Source organism: Astyanax mexicanus, chromosome 5, assembly GCF_023375975.1.
Source record: "Astyanax mexicanus isolate ESR-SI-001 chromosome 5, AstMex3_surface, whole genome shotgun sequence".
NCBI lineage: Eukaryota > Metazoa > Chordata > Actinopteri > Characiformes > Acestrorhamphidae > Astyanax > Astyanax mexicanus.
In genome coordinates this window covers 50,442,494-50,465,039 of record NC_064412.1, presented here as the reverse complement: position 1 = coordinate 50,465,039, position 22,546 = coordinate 50,442,494, and the positions used below count along the sequence as shown (strand labels likewise).

The 22,546-nt window shown below is 35.2% G+C and overlaps 1 protein-coding gene across 3 annotated transcripts; it reads left to right on the top strand.

Moving 5' to 3' along the window:
* The first annotated feature begins 9,642 nt into the window (after positions 1–9,642).
* Positions 9,643–21,931, top strand: LOC103027162 (kynurenine--oxoglutarate transaminase 3). Of its 3 annotated transcripts, none has more exons than XM_049479631.1 (14): positions 9,643–9,783; positions 10,643–10,731; positions 10,815–10,879; positions 11,729–11,873; positions 13,287–13,436; positions 13,562–13,648; positions 15,015–15,140; positions 15,234–15,354; positions 17,719–17,795; positions 19,104–19,193; positions 19,405–19,591; positions 19,674–19,747; positions 19,823–19,927; positions 21,055–21,931. In XM_049479631.1, exons 2-14 carry the CDS (start codon positions 10,645–10,647, stop codon positions 21,109–21,111), a joined length of 1,371 nt encoding a protein of 456 aa, XP_049335588.1. In that variant the 5' UTR covers positions 9,643–9,783; positions 10,643–10,644; the 3' UTR covers positions 21,112–21,931. The 3 variants fall into 3 exon arrangements, with proteins under 3 accessions (XP_049335588.1, XP_007239001.3, XP_049335589.1); XM_007238939.4 differs by having other exon boundaries at positions 9,644–9,783; positions 19,841–19,927; XM_049479632.1 differs by lacking the exon at positions 10,643–10,731 and having other exon boundaries at positions 9,644–9,783.
* Positions 21,932–22,546: the final 615 nt, after the last annotated feature.

The window sequence follows — 22,546 nt, the reverse complement described above, 5'->3', positions numbered from 1 at the left end:
TTCCGAGTTGTTTATTTTAGCGTAAACAAAAAATATCTGCTGCACATCTGGTGTTTTTGGTCATCAAATTGGAAACATGCTTGATACACCAAAGGGGATTGTGTTTACAAGGCCACATGTCTGACTGATGCATCATGGTGATGTCCACAGGTGTGTGTGTGTGTTTTAAGTATTAAACACACAAACACACACACACACACATTACAAACACAAGTTGTGACAGGGACAAATTAAGAACTAGTAATAAGATTAAAAAAATTAAATATTGATGTCACCTGTAAAGTCAATAAGTAATTCTAATCATGATTTGGTACAAAAGTAGCATTACGAAAGGCAAATAGTTTGGGCAGATGATCTCCAGTTTGTAACAAAATGTGTGAGAAAGCTTTAAAAAAGGTAAAAAAAAAAAAAGGCTGTTCCTCACAGAAAGATTGAAAGGAATGAGCATATTTCTCTCTGTACAGTCCATAATATAATTAAACCATTCAAGGATTAAGGAAGAATAACAGTGTCCAAAGAGTAAGGCAACATTGACCATCCAGACTGTTTGAATCAGCAACAAGTCCATAAGCCAGGGTCTGTGATGATATGGGGGAATGGCAGTACACTTCTGTGATGCAGCATTAATGCAGATCTTAGAGCAGGGATCGACAATTAAGTTTGGCCCCGGACCAGATATTTTTTAAGCCATTACATGGTGGGCCACAAAAAAATTCTGTTTTGGAAAATAAAGTGTAATGGAATGGAGTGCTACAGACTAGTTTGCAGACCCAATTGCAGAACAGTTGAATTTAAAGCAGGTAAACCCAAGAAGAAAGGAAAAAATAAATAAATAAACACACCGCTCCTCACGCGGGATCAAACATGTGTCGTCAGGGTCACAGTAAAAAAAGCCCTTATAAGGGGATAGGAGCCTAAGTACGCATGGAAAAACAAAATGAGCGGAAATGAAAGTCCCACCGTGCGCAACAGAGAGACAGGGGGAGGGATGTAAACAAAAGCTCACCGGAGAAATATATATATATATATATATATTTTTTTTTTCTTTATCGTTCATTATAGTACAAACAACCTCACGGGCCAGATGTTTCATGCTTATAGGCCACATCTGGCCTGCGGGTCACCTATTTCCGACCCCTGTCTTAGAGCATGTGCTGCCTTCTAAGACATCTTTTACAGGGATATCCATGCATTTTTTAACAAGACAACGCAAAACCACATGCTGCATACATTACAAAGGCTTGTCTGTGGAAGAAGAGTCCTGCAGAGAGGTCTGCAGTCCTGACCTGTCCCCAATAGAGGGCGGTTGCATAATTTTGAACCACACCAGTGTAAACTATTTAGGCTCTGTGAGTTTCTCTGGAAATGAGTAGTTTACACTGAACTGCTCTAAATTACTTTGTTTATATCTTTTTAAATCTATTTAATTATAGACAAAAAAACTCTCATATTAACAACCCTGTAATTAACTCTTGTCAGATACCACTGCCTTCAAGATGTTGTGGTTTGGGAACATAGGCTTGTCTTTTAAGATCCACTATTTGTCCAATTGTTTGTGCACACATCTGCTAATAATTGAATATAGCACCCAGCCATATTAAGTTGCACCCATTGCTGACACATATACACAGTGTATACAGTCCCTGTAGAGAAGTATTGCCAAATGAATAGGACTAGCAATAGGAGAAATTCTGTGATTATACTAATATTGGGTTGTACAGTACAAGAAACAGTGTTTGGCTAGATCTATAGTACAATAGGCAGCAGACAATAAATTCAAGCATTTATGAATATGTAATGCAGTGATATAATTGGGTGATGTGCATATAGTGAATAGTTCAGTGGTCAGGCATAGTGTGTAGAGGTAGACTTGTGTAATCCATGTCATATAAAGTATGTTCTCACACCAGTGCTCCAGTAGAACCTTGTACATAGCATATTCCTGGAAGGTAGAGGTAGAATAAACTCTTTATATTATCCTTGATTCCAAAAAAATGATGAATAAAGCTGATGTCCTTACACTTTTGTCCACATAGTATAACAAACCTATACTTTGAGTTAATAACCGGTTGTTAAATAAAACATGAATGAATACAATATAAAGTTATATTATATAATTTTTGCATACTTCACTCATCTCTATTAGCCTCAATTTCCAGTTAATGCTGGCTATTATATTATACCACTAAACTGGAATTGTCCTTCTAATTCAGAGGAAATGCAACCCCACTGCAAGTCTCACAGCAAGTCTTAGGAAATATAGTTCAAATCCATTCATCAGATAGCTTCACTTTATTCTGTGCTCATAATCCAGTTAATGTTAAGTGTGTTCAGTGCATTACTCACATTGTTGTGGCGGGGATTTCAGAGCTGGAGCCTCGTAAGGTCTTGAGTTTCTTCAGGGTGGCAGATAACATATAATGACTCAGATCCGAGTGCTCCAGTTCACTGGAGAGGAAAGCTGTGTAAAATTCTGATAAAGTTGTGACTGAGGTCAGGTTTAACTATGTGAATGGTTGGGTCAGTATCAGTATAAAGTGTTTTTTTTTTTTTGTATTCGTATGGAGATTAAAACTGATATTTGAATCTGTATTTTGTAAATATTAAATGTAATTTATTTCACTTTTACATTAATGTTTTCTATTTTGAACTTGAGGATGTAAAATGTATATATTATTTTTTAAATATATATATATATATATAGGTGCATCTCACAAAAAAACAGAATATCATTGAAAAGTTACTTTATTTTAGTAATTCAGTTCTATATATCATGATATATTATTGTATATATATGTATTACACACAGAGTTATATATTTTAAGTGTTTATTTCTTTTATTGTTGATTATTAGGGCTTACAGCCAATGAAAACCTAAAAGTCAGTATCTCAGAAAAATAGAATATTATATAAGACCTTTTGGTACTTTTGGCAGTGTGGGCAGTGTGCCAAGTCCTGCTGGAAAATGAAATCCACATCTTCATAAAAGTTGTCAGCAGCAGAGGGAAACATGAAGTGCTGTAAGACTTTCCGTGAAAACACTGCACTGACTTTGGACTTGATATAACACATTGAAACAACACCAGCAGATGGCATGTCTCTCCAAACCATCACTGACCATCATTAAATTTTGCATTTCATTTGGAAATCAAGAGACCAGAATCTGGAGAAAGAGTGGAGAGACACACAGCATGGTACAGTGATAGGATGCAGCACCTGTGCAACAAGTCCAGTCGAGAAATTTCCTCCTCACTACTAAATATTCCACAGCCAACTGTCAGTGATATTATAATCACAGTGGAAGTGATTGGGAACGACAGCAACTCGCTCTGTCAGTGTAAAATAACAGAGCAGAGTTAATCACTACAGACCTCCAAACTTCATGTAGCTTCAGATTAGCTTAAGAACAGTAGAGCGTAGAGAGCTTCATGGAATGGGTTTCCATGGCCGAGCAGTTGCAGCCAAGCATCATATCACCAAGCACAATGCAGGCAAGCGGATACTTTTGGCAGTATATTGAATAATCTCTTGTGAGTTTGTCTGAAGATGCTGTACAGTTTATTGCAGGACACATTTGAGAAGCTCAGAGCGAGATAGTGTTGAATTACCAGCAGACGACTCATGGTTTTGAAAGGAGGGCATTGAATTTGAATCACCCTGGGGATGGAACTGATCCTGCTGCACTTTATGACAATAACTCTCAGTTTTCTTTTGCTAAACGATAACTGTCTGCTTCTCCTCTGACAAAAGGTTCCCAGCTTATTTAAAGAGCTAGTACACAAAACTGTAATACATGTTTGTCTAGAGATTCACTTTAACATTAGTGTTTTCATGTACCATATATGTATTTATATTTATGAACAATCCTACATCCTATATCATAGCAATCAGTGTTGTGCGTGAACAAGTTTTCTGTGAACGTTGAACTGAACGCAACACATTTTTTAATAAAGAACTCGAACGTGAAGTAGTTCACAGTATGTGTCATGAACGACAGACATCACTGTAAATGAACGTTGGCTAGTTTATAACATACTGGCAATGACGCGGAGAGCGCGGAGCGCCAGGGCGAGAGAGAGAGAGAGAGAGAGATACAGAAAGAGAGAGAGAGAGAGAGAGAGAGAGAGAGAGAGAGAGAGAGAGAGATTGAGACAAGTGACGAGAGTGAGAGAAAGCACTGCAATAAAAAAAATAATGGCTAGTGGAAGTGATGGCATGGAGACAGACACCGATTCGCCTTATGAACATTTTATCACCTGGTAAGAAACCCACAATTGCAGTGTCATGAGCAAATGTCTACAATGAGAAGTTTCAAAGAACGTATAGTGATTTCTAGCTTGTAGGGTGAAAAAAGTATTTATTTGAATATCTCACGAACAAAGTAAAATGAGCTGAACTTTGAACTAGTTCAGAATTAAAATTGTGAACTTTGAATGTGAACTGTTCACTTTGAGCATGTATGAACTGAACTTGAACTAGTTCAGAAAAGCTGTGAACTGGCACAACACTGATAGCAACCACCAACACTAAATACACTAAATCAGTATTCCAAATCTTTTGTGTAGGACATGTTTTTCACATATTCTTCACCGTCATTTTCCATCATTTAAACTGACAGAAACCGCCTGCAGTTCTTCATGCAGGTTTATGCAAATCTCCTGTCCTGATGTTAGTTTATGCAAACTGATGTTAGTATTTCAAAAGCAGAGTAAGGTGATGCCACTTTGCCAGTTTTACACTTGTACAATGTGAAAATAATGTCAGCTTAAGTTTCATACAACAAAAGCAGGGGAATATAAACCCATTTAATCTTCTCTAAATAAAACATTCAACAAGACGGAGGGAAAGATTTTGACTGCAGGCTGTCTGACGTGTTCAGAGTGGCCTCCTCTCAACAGAGAGCATTTTTCCACAATTCAGAGCTGAATGGAAGCCAATTAAAAATGAAACGCCACAGAGAAAATGAAAATATAATATGAGGCATTAAGAATTCCTTTTAATTTAGATAATTGGCCCCAAGAGGCCAATGCAGCAGAGATAAGCAATGAACTGAAATCCCATCCTTCAGGATTTCTCAGCATTACAGGCATAAATAAATCAGGGGAGTAATGAACCCCTCACGTTTATTAATAGTAGGCAATTTAACTTGGTAATAACTTTAAACAGGGTAAAACATTTGAATTAAGAGTCAGAGTCAAATTATTGCAAAGTGATGTTGAGAAAGGAGAAATGGAAGAGAATACTAATCCATTTGGATTAAAGTGAAAGTGTAAAGTTTGCTTTAACGACTGAGAAGAATGATCAATAATAAGTAAAGCCTGGTGCTGGTGTATCACCACTTCCCTGGATGTGTAAACTTAATTAATGTGAATTAAATAATGTATCAGAGAAAAAGAATATGAACTAATAGTGTGTCCCTGTGTGCCATGTCCCACACAGACAAAGCCACTGGTTACCATTTTTACTGCCTTCCATGATGTATTGCCAGTGTTGTGCCAAATTCAGCACCCCTGACAGATAAATAGATAAATAATAAAAAATAATCATGTCACCTTCAGCCTCTCCTGAGAGGGGGTGCTTTTAATGGCGGGGTTGCAGAACTCAGCAACATAGTAGTGTCAAAATCTGCACCCCCCCACCCCTCCACCCCCCACGGCAGTGCATACACACTGTCTTCTTGATAAAAGCGCTTTAACTTTACTTAGAAATACGCTCCAAGAGGGGATGCTTTTTCCGGGGGGGGGGGGCTTGGGGGTTAATTTTGCACAACACCGATGTGCATTTGATATTGTGGATCGAGGAATGATAAATGCTCGCAACTCAAAGTTCGGAATTAGGATGTCCCACTTACTATTACATATTACCTTTTTGCTGGCTGGTGTTCAATCTCACTCTTGTCGATGGTTATGGTGAAGTTTTTTGCTTCCTTACTGCAAACAAACAGCTAAAACTGTGTGAGAATTTTGGAGCTTCATGGGATGGATTATCACTGGACTCCATTAGGAACCTCTACAAGCCTGAGATGCAGAGACTTCAATGTGGAACTGTTTTCTTGCAACCATTTCTTTTATGATGGGTATGTAGTCTATATAAAATTTTGATCTTCCTGTGCTGTTACTGTGAATGAGACATCTGTCTCTTTAGGCATGCTTGTACTTGTGTGTGTGTGTGTGTGTGTGCTATTATAACCAGTCCCAAAGGAGTTCTGCCCAGCAATTCCCTGCATTCAATCCGCACAGCGATTAGCAGTCATGCTATGAATGAAACAGGTGTTGCAAAACACACAACTGTGTAGAGCAGGGGTCACCGAGGACTGGGACCTGAATACCTCTCTTCAGGGCATTCACCATGTACTGCAGACTTCAGTGTTTTCTCTCCTGAAATACAGAAATCTTAATTAGCCCTTCGTGAGAATAACCCTGCAAACTTGAAAGACCTCTATGTGTATACATATTTCAGTTCCTTACCCTTAAAAAACATGAGTTACATATTCTTTCCATATAATTTGCTATACTGGTACTCACTAACAAAAAATAATGCACCAAAGATTGTTGCTAAACTCAGCAGGCAGTAAACCTCTTGGTGAGAGATCAGTTTAGACATTCTACTAGTAGCTTCTATGACCTAGTCGAAGACCAGAGGTGGAAAGTAATGAATTACATTTACTCAAGTTACTGTAATTAAGTAGATTTTATGAGTAATTTGTCATTTTTAAAGAAGTTTTTAAAATAGGTAATTTTACTTTTACTCAAGTTCATTTTGACACAAGTAATTTACTTTGCTACATTGGAAAACTCCCAATTACTGAGTAAAAAATAAAATGCTGGGGGAAAAAAACAATTGTCTAAATAAAAAAAAAAAAAAATTATTCGCACGGATGCTCGCGTGTGGAATAACGAGGCAATAATGTCCTCATGCAATGCAAAATGTGCCCTGCCGGACAGAGCTGTCAGCTTTCAAAACTTCCACATCAAACCTGTGAAAGCAAGTGGTGGTGAGTATTTTTATCATTAAACAATACATAAAACATGTAAATAGCAGTTAAAGCATAGCAATGGCAAGTTAAAAATAACAACTGTAAAATTATAAAATTACAGTTTATAGTCACATATATGACCATAACTTTTTAACAGTAAAGAAAAAAAATGGATGATAGAAAACTATGCCATTTGTTCTTGAAAATGTTTTATGGGGTGGTCTGAACAAATACTGCCTGAAAGGTCCAAATTATTATGTGAAATAATGGTTCATTAAAAACAATTTAATTTATGATTTGTTTTTACTTTTTTACATCAAATAATTAAAAGTAACTATGTAACTATTACTCGAAGTACATTTTAAATTGAGTTCTTTTTTACTTTTACTCGAGTAGATTTTTAGATGGGTACTTTTACTTGAGTAGAATTTTAGCAAAGTAAAGGTACTTTTACTCAATTACAATTTTTCAGTACTTTTTCCAACTCTGTCAAAGACATTTGTCCAGTTGACAGACTTTAAGAGGAAAAGCGGAATCGTCATTTAGAAAAATGCCCGGCTTCTAGGTTGTCCGTTGTGGTTGTCCAACCACAAACCGTCAGCTTCTTCATACAACAGTCAGTCATAACAGGATCCACATTACTTTACATAATTTAAACATAGGTCCCATGGTTAAGGGGTTAAAATGGGTAATTAAACTGATTTACTGCTGTATATAGTGTTTAATATGCAGTCTACAAGCCTGAAGCTTGAATCACTGTCTATAATGAATAATTGAGGCAGTAGGCTTATGGGTTATAAAGTGGTGGCCCATTGAGGCCATAAAATCACCACAAATCTCTATTTAAACAATTGTGTATGCATGTGTTGTATTGTTTGCACAACTACACATGTTATGAATTAAGGAAACACGATTCCAGCTCAAAAACATAATTAAAAGATTGCTAAATTCCCTCCAAAATACAGAACAAGCCAAGAATTAAAACCAGGAGGCAGACATGTTTTACTCTGCCATACTGTCACACCCTGAATACTACACAGAGTGTGGTCTGCTGGGATATGCATGTACTGTATTCACATTTAATCAGAAGCACATAATTAAATAGGAGTAGACTATATATGTCTTTGCATGCATATGAACTTGAGTGAGTGACTTTCCATTCTTAATCTATTAGATTTAATATGATGTCGGTCCACCCTTCTCACAGGACTTTCCACAGGAAGGCTTTCTACAAGGTTGAGGAGCGTGTTAATGGAAATTTTTGACTATCCTATAGAAGTGCACTTGTGAGGTCAGACTGATGTTGGACGAGAAGACCTGGCTAAGCTTTTTAAATATTTTTTACATTGTACTAAAATGCATTACATTTCAGTAAGTATAGTGTACATGGAGTTGAAACAGGGAGTCTAGTGTACTCCATAACAGGGAATAGTAGTGAAATACTACTAATACTACTACTACTAATAGTAGTAGTAATAGTAGTGAAATATTACTAATAGTAACACCTCTAACACACTAACTACTTCTAACCTCATTTCCTTCCTCCCCTCCTTCACTCCTCTATCCCATTATTCCCTTTGACCTCCTTTAGGCCCTATCTAAAAATGTGTTTACCTTTACCTTCTATTACTTTTGTACTTCACTATTGTAAGTCGCTTTGGACAAAAGCGTCTGCCAAATATAATGTAATGTAATGTAAAATACTACACAGAAACTGACAATTTTATATTTGGGGATTCTGGATTTTAACACTTTCCCCCAAGTGGTAAGCAATTAAGAAGTTAGAATTTGAATTGAAATTACAGTTATTTTTACTTGAAACTTATTTTATATGAAACTTAGAATAAATGAAAAATAAAAATGAAAAATGCAAAAAAAAATATATATTAATGTTTTTTTTATTTAGGATATTTTAACAATTAAAATTCACTGCATTTCATAAGGGTGTAATAGCATTATTATGATATTTTATTATCATAAGTGCCATTAAACACACAAATGAACTATAAAAGTATTTAGGTCATTTTTTTCATGGACAATATATAATACAGAAAAAACTGATATTTTAACAGGCTCAAAAGGCTATTCAGGCCTTCATCAAGATACAAAAGGCGTGTATTTTTGTTGTTTGTGTAGAAGTCATTAGACCTCACGGTAGTCTGAAGCTGGTCTGAGGTGAAACTCACATTAATTAATATAAAAAATAGTAACTAGCCACTTTACCACGACATTTCTTTAATTTGGTAAAGTAGAGGATGTATTTCGTTAAAAAAGCCAATAAAACTGACCTGTATATTTGAGTTTTTCTCCAGTAAACGGGTTTCAGGCAGTAAAGGTGCTTAAAAAATGATGTCTGCAGCACTAAAACATTTGATAATGTTTAATAATGAGTATAATCTTCAGTATAAAAAAATATTAAACATATAATTCATAAAAAAACATTTATTTTGGTCTCACTCTGCAGCGCCCCCTGGTGGCTGATGGATTCTCTGCTTTAAAACCAACACTGATTCATAGCGTTGCAGCTGCGCAGATTTTGCGCACACCCGGTGCTTTTAAACTTCAAGGAAAACATTTGAGGCGAAGCCTGCGCAGATTGTGCGGAGTTGGACCGCCCCTCTCTTTGTGCTGGTACGGGATTGGTCAGTACTGAGGAGGAGATGCTACGTCAGACTGAATGTGCTGCTGTGAATCGCATGGTTGTGCTGCAGGAGAGCGGTTCAGTTTTTATTATTAATAATAATCATTATTCTCTAATGGTTTAGAGTCTGATACCTGCAAGCCGAGCAGCGCAGCTACCTGAACAGGTAACGGGGAGGGGGAGGGGCTATGCTGAGTCTGAGCTTCTGCAGGGCAGCGAGCGCGAGAGCAGTTAGATAGTTAGATAACTAGTTTAACTTGTCAGGTGACTTTAACTCACACTTACTGCATTTCTGTCATCAGAAACTAATTTATCAAAACTATTTATTCAACTTACACATTATCTAAACACCTGAGCTCATCACTCATTCATTACTCATTCATTTTATACAGACAATAAATGCTTATACTGATCTTGTCTGCTGTTTTTTATCAATTATTAATTATCAATCATTCTGTCACGTAGATCACAATATCCTACGCACCAGAACAGCTAACACTGCTTGCATCCTTACATTTAAATTAGTTTAACTGGTTTAACTAATTTGAATGTAAGGATGCAAGCAGTAAACTCATAGCTAGCTGTTCTGGTGCGTATGATATTGTGATCTACGTGACAGAATGATAGAATTGATAATTAATAATTGATAGAAAACAGCAGACAAGCCTGTAAAACCTTTTAATAGGTTTCTATTAAACTGTTCTGGTAAATATCTACTAGTTTGTTTAAAAAAAAAAATAGAACATAATTGAAAAGTTAATTTATTTCAGTAAAGTGTCTTAGAAAATGTGAATATCATATAAGACCAATTGAGGTGTGTCCACACTTCTAACTGATAATGTATTTCATTGCAAAAAAAAAAAAAAAAAACTCACAATACCATAAAACATTGTCATATTGCACTATACACCAATGTGATAGAATGTTGCATGCTGTTGCGCTTTCTATGTAGCTGAAATATCTGTGTGTATAAAGCACAAACATACTCAAACAGATTAGAATAATCATATCTGTTTTCTTCACAGATATGAATATCACTCATATGCTCCGTAGCTGCAGATCTGTTCGTTGCTTATTAGAAACTAACCCTACAAGAAAGTTCTGCTCCACTCAAGTAAGCTCAGTGTGCTTCTTAATATCCCACCTTTAGTGTGTTCTCTTTATTAATCTGGTCATTTTTATGTTTTTTTTTTCCAGTTCAATATGACTTCAGCCAAACACAAGAATGCTAGGAGGATTGAAGGTCTGGATAAGAACGTATGGTAAGAAACAGATCTGAGCAGATCTGAGCGTACACTGCTGACACTCACTGAGATCATTACTTAATAATAACGTTCCTTATGCAGATAGATGCCAGTGTCCAGCATGGATTAAAATTTAATCATGATACTTTAAATTTACCAGCCTGACCAGAGACTGGTAATCAGACAGGGAATTGAACTGTGGTCTCGTGTAAACCACGATAGAGACCCCAGATATGATACCAGCTACAAACTAGTATAGTTTCCTGGACAGGGATTAGGCCTAGCTGTAGACTTTAATTTTATTTTAATGAAAAATCTCCATACATAAGATTTTTCTATTAAAAACCTCCCCTATCTACCTTCCTTAAAATAATACATTAGGCCTGTCACGATAGGATTTTTTTGTTGGTGATATTTTGTCCCAGAATATAATGTCACTTTATTTATTGCCACTAATATAATGATAATAGAATATCATAACAAAAAAAAATATACCCTTTAAAAAAACTAAACAAAATTGTTATTAATCATAGTTTGGGAAATATATAGTTTTTTCTACACCTACTTCAGTCAACTCTGTGTGTATAGAGTCACAGTTATTGAAGCATTGGTCTGGTATTGCATGACCGGCTAAAATACTCTTCACGGTTATATATGTGAACAAACATTTAAATAAACCCAATATAAAATATTTTTGAGGTCATGTCCATTTATTGTACAATAAGTGGATAATGTAATTATTGTGACAGGCCTATAAAACATATAAAATGGTTAATATGTAAAGTGTCAATATCAGTATTGGAAATTCCAAAGTAACTCTGTGGCGTCTCTGATCACCATCTCACATGTATTGCTTTGTTCTTTCAGGGTTGCCTTCACTTCAGTGGCAGCAGACCCTTCCATCGTTAACCTCGGTCAGGGTTTCCCAGACATCCCCCCTCCTTCTTATGTAAAAGAGGGTCTTGCTCAGGCTGTAATGGTGGACCGGCTGAACCAATATACACGAGGCTTCGTAAGACAAATCTTAAATAAATATTATTACTGCTATTCATTTCTACTTTTACTATAAATAGTTTTATTTATACATTTATTTATTTTGTATTATTTTATTTTGAACAGTCTAAAATCATCCATATATTTCCATGAATTTCTCACCTTTCTGGTAGGGCTGAGTGATATTGTAGTAAAAAAAAAAAACAATTAACTCTATATATTTTTCAAATATATGAACGATTCTCTATTATGATTTTTACTTTCTTTAGTTTTTATAAATTATCAATCATTATAATATAACTATTAAAAAACACAATTTAAAGCTGTCAAATATTTAAACTTTAATTTAACTATTTTTAAGAAAGGAACTATTTTTAACACCTTCTTTTAACCTCACAGCAGCTTTTATATATAAAAATGAATGTGATTTTTGGAAACAGTAATTCAAGTAATTACATGAATTCAGTACACATCACCACTGTTTAGCATTCTCCATTGCTTCATCTATAAAACTAAAATAATTATGAACAGATTTTTTTCTATACTTTTGCTTTTGAATAAAGTCCTGCAGATTTGTGCTGAAGCAAAAATGATTTAGATATGGACTTGAATAGGATCTTTGAAATATAACCACAACATTTATTTTGGCCTCCAGCTTTAAAGTCGCCTCATTTTACCACAGAGAGCTCCTTCAGTCAGAGAGTCTGAAATTTCACTCTTTTCTTTGTAATCATTTGTAATCCTTTTTTATATCAGCCTTATTATAGCATCATAACCCTGCAGAGCAAGGACACACAAACCACAACTCGGATTAGTTTACTCCTTTCTTCAATCTGAGAATTATTTTTATAATGCTTTTTATTTTCAGTTATTCATTATATACTACTACTATTATATAATAAGAGACCGCTTAAAAATGATAAGCTTTTTTGATTTTACCAAAATGAAAACCTCTGGAAATTAATCAAGAGGAAGATGAGAAAGAGGAGGATGATCACAAGCCATCAAACCAAGCTGAACTGCTTGACTTTTTGCACCAGGAGTGGCATAAAGTTATCCAAAAGCAGTGTGTAAGACTGGTGGAGGAGAACATGATGCCAAGATGCATGAAAACTGTGATTTAAAACCAGGTTTATTCCACCAAATATTGTTTTCTGAACTTTTTAAAAAACTTTATGAATATGAACTTGTTTACTTTGCATTATTTGAGGTCTGAAAGCTCTGCATCTTTTTTGCTATTTTAGCAATTTCTCACTTTCTGCAAATAAATGCTCTAAATGACAATATTTGTATTTGGAATTTTGAAAAAATGTTGTCTGTAGTTTACAGAATAAAACAACAGTGTTCAATTTACTCAAACATAAACCTACAAATAGCAAAATCAGAGAGCTGATTAAAAAATTAAAGTGTTTTTTATTTTTTTATTTAACAGGGACACCCGACCCTGGTGAAGGCCCTGTCTCAGGTGTACGGTAAAGTTAACGGGCGTCAGATCAACCCCCTCACAGAGATCCTGGTGACAGTGGGAGCGTATGGGTCCTTATTCAGCACCATGCAGGGGCTGGTGGAGGAGGGGGACGAGGTACAGCACTAACACTGCTTTCTGAATTCACTACAGATCTATAGCTCCCTCTAGTGGATCAGTTGTTCTTTAACACATTAACTGACTGTTCTCTCTCTCTCTCTCTCTCTCTCTCTCTCTCTCAGGTTATAATAATTGAGCCTTTTTATGACTGCTACGTTCCTATGGTCAGGATGGCAGGGGCCAAACCAGTGTTAATACCACTTCGACTTGTGAGTTCTGTTTATACAAACAAAAAATACATTTACTTTGAGATGTGTTTTATTACAGACAGTTTGAATCCAGTATATTTCATGTTTTATTCCCTCAACTTAATTTCATTTATTAATATACATATATTCCTGCATTTTAGACTTGTTACACATTGCAAACAAAGCTGGGACAGGGTTAGAAATTATGCTGAAAAAAAAAAATAATAATGATGTGATTTAAACAAACATGTAATGTGAACAGGTAATTATCCTTAACATTTGGTACAAAAGCAGGATCTAGAAATGATGAGTATCTAAGGAGTAAAGAAAATGATTGAAATGTTTAAAAACAAAGCTCTTTAAAGAAATCCAATTACTCTACAACACAGTTACTATATTCACTAATCCTATATTCACTAACATTATAGAAGAAATTGACGTTCTGTTTTTTCCAAACCAAACGTAAAAAGGATCATCCAGACTGTTATCAGAAATAAGTCCAAAGCCTAGGGACTGTCATGGTATATTAGTATGTCAGTATTGTAATTTCTATGGCGCAGCATTAATACCTTCAAGACCACATCTTTTCCTAGGACATCTATGCATTTTTCAACAAGACAGTCACTTGGTATTCTCAGTGCCAATTGTCTTTTAAGTGTTGTGAGTAGGAATAGCTACATTATAAATAATTTTATTTAACATTTATTTAACATTTGTTAAGTGGTAAATTGGAATGTGTTTTAAGCCTGATGTGCAGGAATTGATGTATATTAATAAAATAAATGAATTTGGTCAGACAAAAAAATTACTAAATAATTTATTTATTTATTCTAAATTTTAATACATATATCTTAAGCCCTATCTGCACGGGATTCGTTTCTCAGTGGGTCCTGGGGTATATTTCTCTTTTATGGAATGACCATGTTTATGTTTTTCTCAGACGTCCTCTGAGAAAATTACAGGCAAAATTAGGCCTACCTACTGTTTTTCGCAGAACTCCGTGGTCCTCCGGTAATTTTATTCCCAGCCGGACGCATATTTCTGAATTTCGTCACCTTGTGTTTAATTAAATTGCTATTTGTTCACTGCTACGCACCGTAATTATGCTTTGGGAGCGCGTTTCCACGGAGATCCATGTAAACAAAACAGTGAGTGGAAATGGAGGAGCTACTGAACGCTACTGATGTCATGTGACCTAGAAAGCCTAAAAATTCACTGGTCCTAAGCTGGTCTGTTTTTTTAATGGCAGTCCGGATGCAAGAGTTTTATCACTGAGTAGAAGTGTGAAATATTTTTGAAGACGTCCCCCGGAGAAACTAATCCCGTCCGGATAGGGCTTTAGAGTGTGTTTAATATACAGGAAACATTTCTACATCCTGTGTTGTAGAAGTCCGGTAAGAAGTCAGGCATCACCAGTGCTGACTGGGTTCTGGACCAGGATGAACTCGCCAGGAAATTCAATTCTAAGACGAAGGCCATCATTATCAACACTCCTAACAACCCCATCGGGAAAGTAAGGCTAATTTTTATATCTTTATCATATTTAATTCATAAACTAAATCTTTAATATCTTACTTTAATAACTCTTTGATTCATTTGATTACAGGTCTTCACCAGAACTGAGCTGCAGGCTATTGCAGACCTTTGCATCAAGCACGACACGCTGTGCTTCAGTGATGAAGTGTATGAATGGCTGATTTACAGGGGTCACAAACATGTGAAGATAGGTAAGACAGTACAGTGCATTTAAAGCAATACTAATTCGTTTTTTTTTTGTTTTTTTTTTAAAGCAGATTTAATATAATTGTGATGCTCTTCTGACTGTAAAAAAGGAAAATAGCTTTTATATATCAATATATTTTGGGCACATTATGCTGCACTGTGTAACTCTCTGCACTAGAGCACTGTGTAAAGAACTGTGTAACACTGCATAACACAAATCATATTCATAGAAAATAGACTAATCAAATCAAATTCATTACAAACAAATTAATTAAAAAGGTACACCTAGCAGTAAAATGCACTTATATCTGTCTTCTCATATAAAACATTAAGATAATAATAATATAAAGGTAGAATATATAACAAGATAAAAGCAAGTATGGCACTCATAATATGAGTAGAAAAGTAAAACGTACATATATGGAGGATTATAAAGATGATTTGTAAGAACAAAAAAGTAATATGTATACAAATTCTACACAACAGAGAAAAGAAAAATATATTACTATATATAATATATTAATAATCAGTTATATTAATATAGCTGTTACATATTACAGTAGTGTGTAATATAGAGATCAGAACTGTTGAGTGTGATGTTCAGCTAAGCAGGGAGTAATAGTACAGATATAAGTGGATATTGTAAAGTAAAAAGTTTAGGGATTGATGCTCTGAATATTTGGCAACCAAAATTAAAACAATTATATATAAGCTCTCCTACCACCTTGTTTTATGTGCTTCTTCAACTTAACTTTAACACTAAAGTTATGAATCTGTGTCTCCCAGCTTGTCCAGAAATACATGTGTAAAGTGTGTCCTTTAATGTGGATCAAAGCCCCAAATATAGTTTCAGGTGCATCCTGATTGCAATATATATATATATGTAAAAGTTTAAACGCTAAGTATTCTCAAATATATCCACAATTCATTGTCAGAACCGGTCACAATGCAAACAAAAATGGAAAAGTAGGATAATGAGCAGCAGGTTAGTACATTATTATGACAAACTTGCACTGTTTATATTAATAAATGATACCTATATATACCTAATAGCATTAGTGTATAGAACACACTTGGGACACAGCAATTGTTTGACTGATGTAGTCATGATGCAGGAATGTGGCTAACAATGAATGAAAGTGAATAGCCAAAAATTAGCATTATGCAAATAAAGTCACATAATACAATAGAGACTGGTGGTAAATGGTGGCTTCTAGCTTCCATTCATTGTTAGTAATATTCACAGGATGATTCAGATGAATGGGCCATTCCTTTAATCCTTTCACACTTTCTCTCTCTCTCTCGCTGTACTCTCACACACCTGACTCCACACATCAGCACATTACCATGCCCTTCATCCCATCAGTGAGATGTGCTGTGAGAATATACTGCAGGCAGGGGGCAGGGTGCAGGGGGGAGGAAGCGGCTCAACGTTGGAAACTCAATACATCTGACCCATAAACGAGGAATTTCCACTTCTACCGGTGTCCAGCCTCAGAGGAGACAGCTGGACATGCAATCACTAGCCCCAGAGAAGGAGTGCTGATCTAGGATCTGCTTGTCTTAACAAGAGTGTAGAATAAAAGAGAAATTAAAAGAGAAAAGTGGTTTGTATATTTACCTTGATATATATCTATATCTATATATCTATATATCAAGGTAAATGGGTTTATATATATATATATATACAGCTCTGGTAAAAATAAAATACCACTTCAGTTTCTGAATCAGTTTCTCTGATTTTGCTATTTATAGGTTTATGTTTGAGTAAAATGAATGTTGTTGTTTTATTCTATAAACTACAGACAACATTTCTCCCAATTCCAAATAAAAATATTGTAATTTAGAGCATTTATTTACAGAAAATGAGAAATGGCTGAAATAACAACAAAAAAAAAGATGCAGAGCTTTCAGACCTCAAATAATGCAAAGAAAACATATTTATAAAGTCTTAAAGAGTTCATAAATCAATATTTGGTTGAATAACTCATGCATCCTGGCATGTTCTTCTCCACCAGTCTTACACACTGCTTTTGGATAACTTTATGCCTTTACTCCTGGTGCAAACATTAAAGCAGTTCAGCTTGGTTTGATGGCTTGTGATCATCCGTCTTCCTCTTGATTATATTCCAGATGTTTTAATTTGGAAAAATCAAAGAAATAAAAAAATGAGCTGTATTGGTGCACTGAGGCCACTTAATTGTGCAATGTTGTGATAGGGGTGTGGCCTAAAGTTTATTTCTTTTTATTTTTTTGCTATTCACAAGTTTCAAACTCTTTAAGCACTCTGCAATATGTGAATATGTGTACTGGTTTTTAATGAAAAGCATTCTGGGAGTTGTAGTCATACTTCTCTATTTTTTTTGCAGCAACACTTCCTGGCATGTGGGACAGAACCATCACTATCGGCAGTGCTGGGAAAACCTTCAGTGTGACTGGCTGGAAGGTAACTACTGTACCAGATCTATTGTTTTTTTCTATTGTTTATTGGAATGTTTAGAGCACATACACTTTGTGTCCAAATGTTAGTGGACACCCCTGCTGCTTTAGGCTGCACCCATTGCTGACATGGGTTTTTAAATGCACACCCACAGCAAAGTCTAATCCCTTTAGGGAAGAACTGGCACTAGAAAAGGACTAGCTCTTGTCATTGACTGCAATCAGATTCTTGCAGCTAATCTGCGAAATATTGTACAATGTCTTCCCTGTACAGTATACCCTGGGGAAAAATATATACTTAATTATACTTAAAACATATTGAGAAATAACAGATTTATGTGCTTATGCACCCGAACATCCCTTTCAGACAGCTTCCTCTTACAGCGTCCACAGTTAATCCTGTTGGATGTGGTTCGTTCTTCTTGGTGGTATGCTGACATTACCCTGGATACCGTGGCTCTTGATACATCACAAAGACTTGCTGTCTTGGTAACAGATGCTCCAGCAAGACGTGCACCAACAATTTATCCTCTTTTGAACATGGGTTTTCAAATGCACACCCACAGCTTGTCTAGTCCCTATAGAGAAGAACTGCCAAAAGAATAGGACTAGCTAATTTGCAAAATCTAGGACAATGTTTTTGCTGTACAGTATACCCTTGTGAAAAAATATACTTAATTGTACTTTAAATATATTAAGAAATAACAGATTTTAAAATAACAGAAATAACAGATTTAACAGATTTATGTACTTACTTAAATTATATTAAAAGTACATTAATATTATGCTTTCATTAAATTATCATACTTTAAAAAGTACAATGCAGTTCATTAAAAAAAATAGACTGCTATTAAGTACACGTTTAGTTTAATGTAATTCAATATACTTCTAAAATACTTATTTAAATATATTATATTTAAATGTTACTTAAGTATATTTAAAATAGTTCAATTGTAGTACATTTAAGTTCACTTAGCACAATTTAAGTAAGACTTTTGTACTATTTTTATACAATTAAAGTATAATAAGTACAAAAAAAGTTGTTCCATTTTTAGCACTCTTTAAATATACTGATTAATAATGTGGCTACAAGAACACTTTAGTGCACTATAGCATAATAATGCTTAGTATACTTTAATCTACTTTTTTCACTAGGGAAGACAGTTAATCCAAAAAAGCAGGATAAACTCTTTTAATACTCTTGACTTCAGTAGAAACAGTAAACGAGGCGTCAGTATCTGTTATCAAGGGAAACTGATCATTCAAATATATATGAAATAATACATTTTCCACTGTGTCTTGTATTTCTGTGCAGCTGGGCTGGTCGATCGGGCCTGAACACCTGGTGAAACACCTGCAGACTGTGATGCAGAACACCCTGTATACCTGCCCGACCCCACTGCAGGTATGGGTCACATGCCCACACTCAATATACAGTAAAATATACTGTATATACAGTAAAAAGGGCAAACATAACATTCAACATTCAACATGATGCTCTTTTTCTGAAATGATGTGTTAGTTTTAACTAGTTCTAGTGATAGTAAAGAATTAAGTTTATTTGTAATTCTTTCTATATCTACAGCTATGTTATTTTGTGTTGTGTTGTGTTGTAGGAGGCAGTAGGGCAGGGGCTTCTGCGGGACTATGAGCTGATGGGGAAGCCGGAGTGCTATTTCTCCTCATTAGCTGAAGAGTTACAGAGCAAGAGAGACCGCATGGCCACAATCCTAACTCAGGCTGGCATGAATCCAGTCGTGCCTGAAGGAGGATACTTCATGCTTGCAGATGTCTCTGCTCTCAGTGAGACACTTCTTTACACTATCTTCATAATTATCTTTATTAAAAATAATATTTTAGAGCTGAATTTTACCTTGTTCTGCAGATCAGGATGTTTCACACATGACAGAGGATGAGCCGTATGACTACAAGTTCATCAAGTGGATGATAAAGGAGAAGGTATGATGGACTTAATCCTGTTTTCAGAACGAAGAGCCGAGCAGATTAGACTGATTCTGATTTATACTGAAGTAGCAAATCTGTCCCTTCCAGAAACTGGCGGCCATTCCTGTGACGGCGTTCTGTGGGGAGGAATCCATAAAACACTTTGAGAAATACATCCGACTGTGTTTCATCAAGGTAGGGAGGGAATGACGGATTGCAGCAAACAGCAGTGAATAATGTGAATAATAACTATAACTGGTGACGTATTCTTTAATATTGCAGATGCTTTTGATTTATTTTTGCTATTTATTAAAAATGAATTTTGAATTGCTCCAGTAAAACAGTATATTGGAATAAGATAATAAGATATACAGGGGCATGTAAAAGTTTAAACACCTTTAAATTCTGTGTTTTTTTATTATTTTTTCAACTGTTCTGCATTGTAAATTTAATACTAAAGTCATCTAAACTATAAAGAAAAACGTATGGAATGATTTCATAAACAAAAAACATGTCAAACAAACCAGAATATGTTATATATTTTAAATTCTTTAAAGTAGCACCTCTTGCTTAGATTGGCTGGATTTTCTCAGTCAGCTTTATGAGGTAGAGTCACCTGGAATTTCAGGCTTTCAGTTAACAGCTGTGCTGAACTCATCAAGAGTTAATTACCTGAATTTCTTGCCTCTTAGTAAAGTGTTTGAGAGCATCAGTTGTAAAGTGGTGAAGAGTATTTTTGTTGTATTTTCTAAATCCAGCTGCGTTAAAAATAGTCATAGAGTTTCCAGGGGGCTCATTTATAAAACTCATGCATGATTTTTGGTCCTAGAATTTTCTGATTTGGATTGTAGTTATTAGGGGTGGGAATCGAAGGGCGTACCATGATATAATATTATCACGATACTCGATATATCACAAGAATTTTTTTTTACGATACTTTGGGGCATCTGTGTTACTGAAGAGGAAAAAATACCCTTTAAGTAAAAAAAAACAGGAATTATTGATTTATTGGTGAATTTAACAACCAATATTCTTCACTCCAGGTTTACTCTTTCTATTTTATTAGCACCACCATGTGGTCTCTCTATAGAGAACAGTGGGAGGCAAAGCAAAAAATGCTGTGTGATGACAAATATTTGGACATGTGGTGCAGTTTTATAAACAAGCTTTAAACAAGGCCTAATTTAAAGATGTTTTTTTTTTCTTTCAATTGAGAATCTCTATTCAAAATGTTGTATAGTCCAAGACTAGACTTTGTACTGAAGCAGATTTTATTTGCAATCATTTTTTACATTTTTTGCCATTTTTTTCCCTTCCTGCAGCAAGACAGCACACTGGACGCTGCGGAGACCATCCTGAAGAACTGGAGCAGAGCTTGAAGCTGGGCGATGCTGGGTGATGCTGAAGCACTGTCCTAAACTTTCCAGCAACCTTGACTAAAGTGACTAAAGTCTTTTAGCTATATTTCATAAATAAAAATATTACATCAACTGTTAAGAAATGTTTTACAGTCTTCCATTTTTTTTAAAAGCTAGAAAAAGCTGCTATTTGAAAAATCTAAAGCCGTGTTTCTCACATTTTTAAACCACTGTCCACCTAGAGCCTCAACTAAAAATTATTATTATACAACAGTTAGTTCCAACCCTGCAATGTGATTGGCTGAGAGGCGTTCTATGAGTGCCGTTATCAGCAGGTAATGCACTTTAACCGAAGCCCTTCATGTATTACTCCACCACATAGAGGTAACCTAGCAATGATACAGCGCTTACAAGCCAAACAGTGCTGCTACAAACAGAGCAGTAATGGAACTATGTTAACTATTTTTAGCAGTTCTCACAGGGTTCTACTGTAGGGTTTACTGTGAAGGCTTACATACAGTGTGTAATGGGTTAATCACTAAACAAAATTACAGGTGAAAACTCAGATATAGAGTTTAGTCTTTAATATTTAAGAGCATGCAGTACATTTTAATTTAATCTAAATTTAAACTGTGATTCTCAAACTGTGGCATGTGTACTGTTGTTTTTATCACTTTATTGTTTTCAACACAATTACTTAAGTGCTCCTCCCTAGCTCTGATGTCTTTAATATTAATCTACAATGTAGAGAATACTTTTGGCTGGTACTATATTGTTCTAATTCAGTTGTTTCATTAAACACCTTTTTACCTCTGGCAGGAATAAAGAACATTGGTCTCAACTAACAGAAATGCTTGGCTGCTTTCTTTGCTTTGGCTTTCTCAACCTTTCTCAAGGTTTTGTGGAATTCTTTTCATTTGTATGTCTAGTATGTAGTCAGTATTTTCAATTTGATGCTGATGCTAGTTTTTGTCACTAGAGGGCAGCATTCACCATTTTTTTTGTTGCATTTGTGTTTCTAAAAGGGTAATTGAGACAGATTTCTGCAGTTTTTAATGTTTTGCAAAACTTTGAATTCACAATTACACAAAATTGTCATGAAAATGATTTATTGCCTAAAACATTGAATTACAATTACTTTTTTATTCATGCTGAAATATGGATTAAATCTCATAACTAACTCTTACTACCCCAAACCTCTTTTCCTTCTCTGTTAAACATTTATAGCACATTTATAAAACATTAAAAACTACTTTGGCATATTATAATGAAGTAAACGTCTTTAGTTTGTTTAATAATTTGGTTTTACACAGTCTACACAGCAATGTGATTGACTGAGAGGTGTCTATGAGTGCCATTATCAGCCAGTAATGCACTGTAAACAAATCTTTCCATGTATTACTCCACCACATAAGGGTAACCATCGCTAATGCAGCGCTTACAAGCCAAACTGCGC

What these genes read in the sequence shown, in the direction of transcription:
- LOC103027162 (XM_049479631.1), top strand. Translation starts at nt 10,645, where the DNA reads ATGAATATCACTCATATGCTCCGTAGCTGCAGATCTGTTCGTTGCTTA. An exon ending in ACCAATATACACGAGGCTTC is followed by an intron (nt 11,874 to 13,286) that starts GTAAGACAAATC and finishes TTTATTTAACAG; the next exon opens with GGACACCCGACCCTGGTGAA. An exon ending in CTAACAACCCCATCGGGAAA is followed by an intron (nt 15,141 to 15,233) that starts GTAAGGCTAATT and finishes ATTTGATTACAG; the next exon opens with GTCTTCACCAGAACTGAGCT.